The 12356-nt window shown below is 36.9% G+C and overlaps 1 protein-coding gene across 1 annotated transcript; it reads right to left on the minus strand.

Moving 5' to 3' along the window:
* Positions 1-1816: 1816 nt before the first annotated feature.
* Positions 1817-12351, minus strand: HTATSF1 (HIV-1 Tat specific factor 1; the record flags this gene model as incomplete). The annotated part of the gene is made up of 9 exons (XM_010181753.1): positions 1817-2495; positions 2889-3026; positions 3520-3609; positions 4116-4215; positions 5837-6000; positions 7056-7210; positions 7888-7935; positions 8246-8450; positions 12250-12351. Coding segments are annotated over 9 exons (1287 nt in total), but the record flags the coding sequence as incomplete, so codon positions are not given.
* Positions 12352-12356: the final 5 nt, after the last annotated feature.

Raw genomic sequence — 12356 nt, forward strand, 5'->3', positions numbered from 1 at the left:
AACACTAACACTAATCTTATTATTTTGTATCTGATACCATGATAAGGCTTCATGGAACTGTACAATATTTATACATTTGTCAATACTTTCCCTAGATCAGTTGCAATTCCACTGTAAAACAGGTGATTTAACTGTGTATAGTGTTATATGGCGAGGCTCTCTCAACAACCAAAAAAAGCGAACAAAACACAATAGTCTAACAGATCTAAAGCCTGGAGTCTAGAAGCTGGAAGGAAAGAAGGAGCACTGGAATACCCACCACACTAAATCACTCTTCATATGCAAAAAACTTCCAGCCCTCAAAGGTCTGTGGTGCTTATTATCAATAAAAATAACTAAGGCAGAGCCAACACAACCCAGAGATGTAATCTGAATATGCCACTGCGTGCAGCTACAAACCAGGCAGTACTTCAGATTCCCTGAATCATTTAACATCTGTTTTGCTGAAATGTATAATTCACACACTTACAAAGATAAGAAAAAGGTCTGTCTTAGCTAGCAAGAGTTACAGCTCTTCTTTATAAAGCAACTCAAAATGGGAAATATGTCATGCCAGTTATCATAAGTCTCCAGACTTTTAAACCCTGAATTCAAATATCATCTCTGTTTTAAGACCAGATATTGTGTCAAAAAGAGATATAATTTATAAGCACAGTGGCAAGTGTTAACATATACTCTGGTTGGCATAGCTACCCATACATATCGATTACATATTAAGAAAATAAAAAACAACAAAACAAAACAAACCTAAGAGTACCATATAGGCTTCTGGAAAAAATACAGATGGTAATATCAGAGCCAAAGTTTGAAAATACTGATTTTCAGACTATTCTGAATGCTTCAAGATGGAAATATAAGAATTAGCATCTACAGTTTCTTGCAATCCAATATGAATTAAAAACTTCAAAAGACCCTCTTTACAAACATGCACTAGTAACCATCCATATGAACAGCATGCTATGATTTCAGCATCAATATCTTAACTATTTAGTGCCTAAATCCATATTCTTCTATCCTTAGGTACCAAAATAATGGGATTCTTAATTATGAAGGATTATGCCCAAAACACCTTCCCCGAAGTTATTTTTGAAAGCCTGCCACTTATTAAGATGTCTAAAGTTAGAATGTCTTCTATATCCTTGCTTTTGTAAATATTTCTAGAGGGCTAGCACTTGCTTTTTTCACATAAAAGAATATTATTTGAAAGCATATTTTCAAGTATTCTAAGTTTTGCGCAACAAACTGTAGATCAAGTTGCCAAAAGCCTTTAAATTTTATGGAATATGGGAGATCCTCCGCACTTTGAGGAGCACGTAAGGCGAAAGTAAAGTGTTGAAGAGAACTCACTCTCATCGTTCTAGCAAAGTTAAACAAAAACCTTTACTCTAATATTAAAGCAAAACCTAAAAGTCAAACACGTCAATCAAAAGCCTGTTTTGCATAACTACTACATACAGACCACGAGAGTTTAAGATCAGTCTCATTTCATTATAGCCTCGAATGTGTGTCCCCATGCATTGCTTAGTCTCCTTGACATAATTCCAGCCTCAAAATCAATACCAATAGAAGATCTAAACAGGGAATCAAAAAATAATTTACTGAACACTGAGATTTAATAATCTACCTTCACTCAGTTTGCATTATGTTGGCTATGGCAACCTTGTTTGTTCTTCACTTCCTTTAAGTTTGTGACTTAGTACTACTCTTATCATTTGCTACTCAATGCATAGCAACATATCCTGTGTGCATCACAGCATCTGCTCCATAAAATGATCCAAAGTACTCAGGAAAAAAATAATTTTTAAGGATGAGATACCAAGTTTCAAGGGGTACAGGAAAATAAACAGTAAATTCCACAAATCTTGTAATAGCTTTGCATTACTTAAGTTACATATAGTTACGCAAACTTAAGGGTCAGAACGTATTTCACACTTACATAATGGAACACGGACAAGCATAGTTAGAACAAAAGAAGCCGGGTAAGTTTTACTGCATTCTTGGCAACTTGAATTACTTTATCTGAACAGCCAATTTATACAAACTTTTAGAACCTCATTAATTACTGCTTTTAATGAAAACTTCAAAGCACACAGTTGATAACATTCTAATACGCAAAAACTCATATGAATATTGTCTGCAGTCACCCTGAAGAAAGGGATAAACTCAAAACATCACCCTAAAAACCATGCTTTTATAAAGCATTAGAGATGTTATGTATCTGCTTCAACATCACTGCCTGCAAGGCTGCTGTCTGTAGATGGAGCACCACCTTCATTAATGCCCTCACCATTATTCTCCTTCTTATGACCTTCATTATTTACATCCTCCTTAGATATGTTATTAACTTTTGAAGGTTGTCTGCCTTCAGGCAGTTTAACGCTACTTGTGGCGGAATCTGAATCAGATGTAGTTTGCTGCTCCTTTGCATCAGGATCCTCTAAAAATGATCCCCACACCTTCAGCCTTTCTTCCCTTTCTCTTGCAGTCTCCTCCACCTATTAAAGATATGTTTATACAAATCATTACAAAGTCATACTTGTAAAAATGAATATTCACACAGTTAAAACCACACATTTGCATTGCAGTAGTATCTCGATACCTGAATAGGCCCTGTTGTCTATGAACTAATGATCTGTACATCCAATGGCTAATCCTCTAAACTGACAACTCCAACACACAATTTTTAATGTCAAAGAAGTCCTTTAAATTTTTGCTAAATTGCTTAATTAAGGATGATTCTTTTGAGATATCCAAGCAGTTTTTGAGGAAAAGATAGGGAGAGAGTGGGCAGGGAAAGGTTATGGGAATGGTAACACCAAGCACTTATCAAATTAAAACAGATTTACATTTTCAAATAAATTTTATAAAATAGGACCATGAAAGGCTACCTGATAATCTGTCACACCATCCCATGTTTCAGCACTGAGCTGACGGCCACCAAACCACCTTCCATTTAGAGTCTGCTTGCACAGATCAGCTTCTGTTGCTTCTTTAAATGACACAGAAGCCACACCATCAGGGTGTCGCTGTAAGGAGAAAGTTTTCATTTAATAGTTTTCTAAATAGTGTATTTATTCCAACATCTTTTAGACTGTGTTACAAAACCAATCAGGATATAGCTCCACCCTGATTATACATAATCGTGCTTGAAAAATTAAATTTGCAAGTTCACATATTTTGTTCTATAGGTACACGGAACAGACTTTTTGAACACAGAAAACAAGTATTTCGGCTAGCTTGGCTAAAAATAAATGTATTTATAAACTTTCAAACTTGTGACATGTATCCAAGTTACTGGGAAGAGTCAGTTTGCCTTCACATAGCCCGAAGTAGATAGGTGCTTAGAAATCAATTTCCAAACCAGCTAATTTTAGAATACTGAAAGATTAACTCAGGTTTCTGTGAAGTTACCACACAAAACTGAATAAACACCCCACTCATATTTCAAGAATCCTAAATGTTTGGCACATTTACACATTAGAGCAATTCTGCCAACACAAGATGTAGAAAAATACCTACATCAAATATGAGAACCTTCTTGACTTGACCAAACTTTTCACACTCTGTCCGCAGATCTTCTCTGATCTCATTTAGCACTAAGGGATCCTCCTGCAATGCAATCACACAGGTGAAATTAAACGGAAGCACACACTTCTCAGCTTTATTTTTGCTCAATCACCAAAGGAATGCATCTGCCAATCCACTGAAAGTTCATAAATTGCGTGTTCTTATGCTGCATTTTCTAAGCCATTTGGGAGCTAGCAGACAGCCCTTACTTGAATTTTACAAATGCTGCTTATTAATAAGGCTATTTCGTGCTGGCTTCTCCATTCTAACATAGTTACTGTCTACACTTTCCCAGAAAGTAATATTGTCAGGATACACAGTGAAAAAGGCTGATTTGAAATATATACACAAATATGTTTGTCTTGCTTTTCGAAAACAGAAGAATGAATTTCAAACAGATGCTTGACACAGGAAAAAACCCTGCCCAAGCAGTAATTCTAGTTTTTTTTCTGGTCTGCTTAGAATTTTGCTAAAATTCCTATGGCAGAAAGTTCAGGCAATGTTAACTATAACAACACAATCTACAGTAGCAAACTGCATTTTCCTACCTCAAAGTCCTTTGGGTGAAACATATTCCTGATAATAACGATGCGTTCATGTCGCATTCGAGCTGTGCCATCTTTCTTCTCAGGCCTCCAATCCAGCTGTCTAATGAAATGAAGCAACAGTAAGAAGATATTGTTGCGGCTCTCTTCAGTTTCTACAAGTATTTGTTGAAAAAAAATCATTAATTTGGCATTTCTTGCAATACATCAACTAAAACATGTATTTTGACACACAGTTAAGTTACTTTTCTAGAAGAATGCAATAAACACCCAGTTTTACCACTTCTGCAAAACAGTTGAGGCTTTAAGGTACTTAAATGCTCACAGAGGGGATATAAATTATTTTAAAAATCAAAGCATTTTCTTAAACACTGAAAAAAAAATCTTCAGGTTTTAATTCCTTCCTAGTATCAGCTCAGAAACAAGAACCAGCTGCTGCCAAGTATAATAAAAACATCAGTATTTTACTCTAACTTATTTACCCTAACTTAAAAAAAAGAGAACCACTATTCCTGTTACAATTTAACTGCTTTTATTTAAGCAAACATGCAAGAACACCTTGAGCCTTACACACGCATTGATGCAAGACGTATTTTGTTCCAGTGTGTAAAGCCACTGCCACAAACAAGCAACGTAGCTCAGAGCATCTGTTCTATGACTGTCTGATCATGAAAAACATAACTTCTTGTATAAATGCCTACTTTAAAAAAAACACAAACAAACAAACATTCACTTACACTTTTAAATCTCAGAATCTTAGATTTGGATGGTGTAAATCTTGTTTAAGTTCCTTCTTGTACCTGCTAGTTTAGCTGAAGAAAACTTGGATTCCCAATGAAGGTAGTTTTACAAGTAAATTATGCTCCTCAACTCAAAAGGAACACCAACTGCAGTCAGCTTAGTCACACAAATTGCTGTCAAATGCAGTTTCATTATTTTAATATTTTTCTCTCTCTCCACACTGGAGACTTCTTATATCAAGAACTGGCAACGCATCTGCGAAACAGATACATTTCAAGCTACTTTTATTTTTAATTGATAAAATGTCAAGTAGCCTTTGTCCCCCTTAACTATGGCAAAATACTCCTGCATCACTATTTAAAATGTTTAGTGGAATGTTGCTTTAATTTATTAAGAGTCCTATATACTTTTTTCCTCTTTAATTTGTGTCTTCTTGGTTCCAAAAGGCAGAAAAACAGTTTTAAGTGACAGGCACAATGAATGTAGGTACAATGAAAAGGACAGTATATTTCATACCAGACAGAGGTGTAAGGGAGTCTAGAGAGCTATTTTAGTATTCGCTCCTATGTAAACCAGCATCTCTTGCCCTTTGCAACTAGTGAAGTATGGTACAAACAATACACAGCCAGAGTGTTATTACCTTATAAAAGCAAGTCTAGGTATGGTGAGAGGACTTGCACACACTCACACACTGAGGAAAAAAAAGTCTTTTAGCCACCCCTCGAGTTGTAATATTTTCTTCTATACCTAAAAGGACCTCTGTTCCGTATGTATTATTTTAACGCGTCAACCACGAAGCAGTTCATTTTGTCAATACTTAGTTGAGAAGTCACCTCTTCCAGATGTGTTATTTAAGCTATTCTGCTGTCAGATAAGACTTCAAATTTTGCATAACTCTTAGCATTGCATTTGAAAGAAAGCAGGGCTTTACTAATAGCACTTAGCATTCAAGCAATGTTTTACTGAAATAAAAATATACAAACTTCTGCTGTTGAGACAGCTTCTTCTTGTAGTCTTTACACTTCTTCTTCTTTTTGCTTGCATCATACTCCCCCTTCAGTTGAAACTTTGCAACTTCAACATGCAACTTATAGCCTCTAATTTCTGCCTCATCCAGAAGTCTCACTGCAAGTTGAACTGATTCTCTCTATTTGAAGATAAAACAGAGTACAAGCTTTAAAGCACATGGCACAGTCAAATTATTCAAATAACATTTAATCAAGAATACAGTGCTAAGAATCAATTTCCTGTCACCGAAAACCGTAATGCCATGTCTTCCAAGTCTCTAGAAAATTGGCAATGCTTTATAAAAACTCAGTATTTCTGCACCACTATTATAGCAGTTTAATGCTCCCAAAAGCAACTGCACCCATTTCATTCAAACATGTCATAAAAACTAATCTGCAATGGTCAAGCAAGCCGATGAACTTAAAAAGCGAGAATGAAAAAAATCAGGGGGCTGATTTTCTATAAAGCTTGTATCACTTCTCAAAGTTAACAGCAGATGTAGAGGATCTTAAGTAATTTTTAATATTTTCCGAAGAAAGTCATTTAGAGTGGAGACTGTCTTTATAGTTGTACACTCAATGGCCCTAACTACTAAAATTACAAAACTAGCACAGACTACAAGGCAGTGGGTTTAGTACTGCCTGGAGGCTTCTTGCAGAATTTAAGCAGACTGCAATTGCAAGCACTGACTTTTCAAATTATTCCCAAATGAAACACATGAAGGAAATAGTACCACAGCCTAAAGTTTTATAGGTTAATACAGAATGTAAAAACAGTTCTGAACCTAACTATTTCTCAGCTAAAAGCTGTAAATACAAGACTAGAGTATGTTCCTTCCTGTCTCATTATTTCTATATTCTTGGCCAAGACAGTGGTGTCATTTCAAAGTAAAAGGTGAAGAGGTGCCCCGTTCAACCCATAATCACTGGCACCCAAGGCAGGAATATGTGGTTAGCAGGTATACATGGTTAGCAGGTATTATGGACAATTTTTGGGGAAGGTGGGGTGGCTAAGAGGAAACGAATGAGGTGCACAAGCAGGTAAGTGGGTGGTTCTGGAATAAATCTTTAAAACAGAAACCTGAATTCTAAGTTTACTTAAGATATTTCAAAGAATCTTCTCAATGAGATTCTGAAACAGTGCCCGGAAGTATCCTCAATGGGAAGGAAAACTGCACTTCAGCACACTACTGACCTTTAGATAGCAACACAGGCCATCTCCTTTAAGATTTCCTTCCTTATCTTTGTACAGCTTGATCTTGTGTTCTTCTGTCTGGGGATCTCGCATAATGATGCCACATTTTGACATGACTTGTACAAATTCATCTTTTGTAATGTCTGGAGGTAAACCTGCAAAATAAATTAAAACAGAAGACTTGAGTATGTTGGTTTGGTTTTGGTTGTTTTTTTTTTTAAATTCAGGTGTGTACATTTTTGTGACTGCTCAGAACCACCAAATCTACCTTTGTGTATGCACCTAATGATAGCACCCCGACACGCAAGACAGGTAGAGAAATACCAGAATAAACATATAGATATTTTCATTTAAGCTTCCCTGCTACTTGTTCATTCTATTTCCAGCTTTTTTTTAATTTACTTTTTCCTCCTTATCTAATAATTTAATTACATATTTATGAAATCAAATATAAATTAAAGATTAAATTATTAAATGACATGTATAGTCAATGCACTGTATGTTATTATAAACTTGTTGTCGTTATCGTATTCCTTAGGAGCTTGTAGGAATTGTTTCTCTTGGCTGCAGTTTACTAAAAAAAAAAAAAATGTAGCGACTTGACTGACACAGCTCACAGAATATCATATTTAAAAGATAAAAAGTATACAATACATCCCTTATATTACTCTCCCACATCTGCAATTTAAAGGTCACAAAGACATTATGCAGTCAGGAACATAATGTCAAGTAGCCTGCACGTGGCACACTGAACAGGTAACGTTAGAAGCCAGTGAGACAGTCTCTTTTATCATCTTTAGCTCAAAGTAAATAAATAAACACTATTACTTACCAGTCACATAAACATTTGTGTTTCTGTCTTCTTCAACATGAAACCATCCTAAAAACAGAGTTTTAAATCAGTTATGCCAATATATTAAACATGGGAGTGTACACTAATGTTCACATTTCATCAAATTTCTAAGAATTTCTGCTTGCCCACGGGAAAAGCCCTGAACACACCTTAACTTTTTTCCACCTGGCATGTGGACTTAGGAGGATGCCTACGAAGCACCATACAATTCTAAACCATTCTGGAAATTTTCAGAACAACCTGTATCTTTGCTGTACATAACACTGAACAATTGCCAGTTTCCACTCAGTACTGTACAGGCTGCAGCCTACACGAAGAGAAACCCTTTGTCACTTACCTGGCTCAACCTTCCGTTTTTCTGCTTTTTGTTTTGGATCTGTTTGTTGTGGTCCTTTGTCATTTGCTGATGGTTGAGTTCCTGATGTCTTAGAACTTGCCGGTTGCTTACTTTCAGCTGCTGTGCCAGAAGCAGATGAACTGTCTGTATCATCAGCATGGAAGCCATAGTTGGCTTGATATGTTGCCAGGAAATCTTCTGTAATCTGAAATTAGGAAAATTAATCCAAAATTTCAAAGAACTTCAAATTCAGGTTTGTAAGTGTCTTAACGTTAGTACATTGATAAGTGCCACGTTTTAATCTGTGAACATAGAAAAAACCAGTATTTTAAAACTAATTTAAAATCATCTTTATAAAGCCATGCACACAACAGAACAAATCCGTTCAGGCATTACCTGAACTAGACCAATATACTCATTCCATACAGTACCTTAAGTTTTTAAGCAAACATATCACAAGTTCTGTCTTTTTTCAAGCAAAGCTTTCTGCTTTCACTATAAACTGGATTTGCCTGAAGGAATAAACCAAGTGCTCCTGATCACATTGAAGAGAGAAAGTGACACTGAAGGTAAACCAACAACTTATCCACCAACAATGAAAGACTGACATTTGCAGGCATCTGCCTTGTCACTGAAACATTTTCAGAGATGATATATTATTCGTGTTGATAGACAATAAACATTACTTAGACTGAGACATTTTAACACATTGTTCAAAAGGCCACAGACTTTATATCCTACTACAAGATAAATAATTAGCTTGCCCTTTTTTAAAAGAGACTGTATTTGGATAAAATATAAGATTAGCTAATGTCTACCCTTTAGAGACCAAAACCAAAAAACCCTACAAATTACACCCAGTATTTCTAGCCAGGTAAATTTTAATACTGGCCATTAGCAATAATACATCATCACTGATTTTGCTAGCATCACTGCATTAGTAAGTACCTTCTCAAGTTACACACTCTGAAATTATTAATTTCCAAAGCTGAGCCTTAACCTTTGAAAATTTTATGTGACTTTGCCCTGTGCTGCACTTGCTTCATTTGTATTCGAAAGGGAACAAAACTTACTGTCATTAAGCTATTGTAAGAGAGCAGCACAACAGACAGTAGTAAGCATCAGTGATAATAATGCAATCTCATCTCTTCCATAGTGATTTGAAGCTTGATGTTTCAACTCTAAGCTTTGGCAGAATTGGCAGGCTTGTCCCGAGTAACGCAAGATGCTGTGGAGCCCCATGCAACTTAAAATTTTAGTAGGAAGTAGGTCCTACAGTAAACAAGATTTGCAACACACATCAATCAGGAATGCAAGTGGTTGCTCTTACAGACATGACGTATCATGACACCAAGAGAAAAGAAAAGTGGAACCACATTTAGAGAAAAAAAGATGACTGCATTCTCTTAAGGTTCATTGTATTTGCCACTTGCAGTCTCAGCAAATCCTTAGTTTTTGATGAAATCCAGAGAATTAAGCAGCTTTCAAACTTTCTGGTGAACAATATTCTTAATTGTCATCAGAGAACCTACTGATAAACTAGTGATTAAACCTGCTACAACTAGCCACCTCCCTGCAGCAGTATTATTTTTCAACTTCAGGGGAAACCATATTCTCATGCTAAATTCATTCTTAGCAAATTACCTACCATGGACTGCCAAATTTTGCCAGACAATAACATAGATCTTTATTTCTGTAACAGTTTATCATCCTACTATATATACCATTACAACTACTTAATTTTAAAATTGTGTTTTTGCAAGCATAAAGGAATTTACACAAGCATAAATATATAATAACATAACATATAAATATATATTGGAACATATGTCATACTATGCCTGCATGGAAAAAGAGCACTCACAGAATTTTTTTCTTGGGCCTTCAATCTAGTTCTGGTGGAGAAGATCACAGGAAGTTTTACTTCCATAGCCACAGAACTGTACAGTTTGGGGCAACAGAGCTTATAGGAAAAGAAATACAATACTACAGGACATGCTGGCATGTAATTAACTACTGGTCACACTGAAATGGAAAGAAATAGATTAACCAAATGAAGAACAGATGCCCTACACTTACAGAGGACATCCAATCTCTGGTTTTTTCATAGCAAGTGATGAAGGTAAGCAGATGAATTCAACATGCAATTTTGTGCTATGTCTGTGAAGGACTATAAGAAGTTGGTGTCCATCAACAGAGTGCCACTGAAAGAAAAATCATTAAATAATACAAAAAGTTGCAGTGACATTTAATACTTGACTGTCTCCAAATATTTGTGAGGAATGGTGACAGTCTCATTAACTTTTTGCACTACTTTAAACTACGCTTTAGTAGAATAGTTGAGCGGACACTGTTCCCACAGTAGAGTAGCTGTGCAATACCAGTCTGTAGGTGATGATTACTTAGAACAGACAGAAGATTTTAATCTTTTATCAAAGAGATAAGGGATTTCATTACTGCTCATGGAGTTGAGTATGAGCCACAACTTCTGTCACCTGTGGTCTCTTTAATCTATTCTAATAAAGCAGTTTGTTGAATCATCAGCAAAATGAAGTAACCTGAGATATGATGAAGATCTTATGGTATCTAGCTCGGTGACCTATCACTGCTTCACAGTGATTCTTTACCAACTTCTACTAGACATCATATTTACTAATGATCTTTGCTGTTTCTATATAATCTGTCCAACCCTTAATGTCATCTCCTCTACAAGACATAAATTTGAGGTAAGAAAGGTATTTAGGAAAGACCAATGCTCTTGAGAAGAAAAGATAAGTTTTAAAAAAAGAGGTAAGAAAGAGGGGAAGTAACAGGGGAGGGTGGGAAAAGAACCACCCATTTAAAAGTTACTCTACTTACTGGTTATAGCACTCCACAGGGAGCCAGAGATAACTTCTTCACTGCTCCACTTTGCAACTCTGGACTATTTATGGTTTTACCCCTCAATAAGCCATGTGTTGCATGGACACCACACTAGGTTTACACACACATAAACCTGGCACTGCAGGCATCATTCTCAGATTCTCTGAATTGCAATGAATTAGGTGTCACAAATAACGACTGGCACATTACAGTTATCAGATATATGCTACAAAATGTCTTAATATTAGTAAGTTAAGCAATTGCCCTCATTCCTTGTTACATAGTAACAAAACTGCTGTTTCACTTGCAGATCAGTAGAGTGGCTCAGCACATTAAATCTATGTTACCTCTCACTTTGAAGAGCCACACTGTTATGGCAAGTTTATTTTTTTAATACTTAAAATATTTAATTTAAAAAAACACAAATAAAAAACCCAAGATTAAAAACTGTAACATGTTTTCACTCTGTGGAATGCCTCTAAGTCAAATATTTTCAAGTGCATTTCCAAGACCTAAGAAGAGGGAACAAGACATCTTTACACATGCATTGTTTTCAGATAATAATGAAAAAAAGAGGAGTGTACTACTCCATTTTCACCTAGACCTGTAAACAGACTAGTTCACTTTCTCACTGCCAAGAGGGAAAGTTCACCAGAGCTACTGTGATAAAGAAACCTGATCATGTCAAAGGCAATACCGGTTCGTTAAGATGCACAAATATAACGGTGACTTCATGCCAGGGCTGAGCATTTCTACAGAATCGCGGCCAAGGAGAAAAGCCAACCTACAGCCATCCACAACATAAGAGCAGAAAGCAGCCGGTAAGGTTGGAGACGACGCCAGCTGCCGTGGTTTGACCTGTAAAAAAGAGCGTTTCAGTGCTACAGAGACCTGGCAGCAGTCACCTATTTGGCCGAATCCAGACAAGTGAGACGGCTCTGTGGTGAGGAGACCTAACATCGACTGCTCTGCTTTCTCAGCCGTCCTCGGGGGAACTCCGCAATGCCGCGGGGAAAGAGCTGCCCAAGGTCCGAGGACTCCCCCACAGGGGCCACAGCCCGGCCGGAAGGCCGCTCCTCACGACGAGAAAAGGGGAGGGAGCACCGAGCGGGCCCAGCCGCCCGTCCTCACCCCGTACCCACCTTGGGGAACCAGGCCTTCTTCTCACGATCCCACTCGTAGGCGGCCCCATCGGCCGGGTCTACGTAGGTGAAGGGGTCGGCCTCTCCTTCGCCGCCAGGCTCGGCCT

This window comes from Mesitornis unicolor, unplaced genomic scaffold (assembly GCF_000695765.1).
Source record: "Mesitornis unicolor isolate BGI_N332 unplaced genomic scaffold, ASM69576v1 scaffold47593, whole genome shotgun sequence".
Lineage (NCBI taxonomy): Eukaryota > Metazoa > Chordata > Aves > Mesitornithiformes > Mesitornithidae > Mesitornis > Mesitornis unicolor.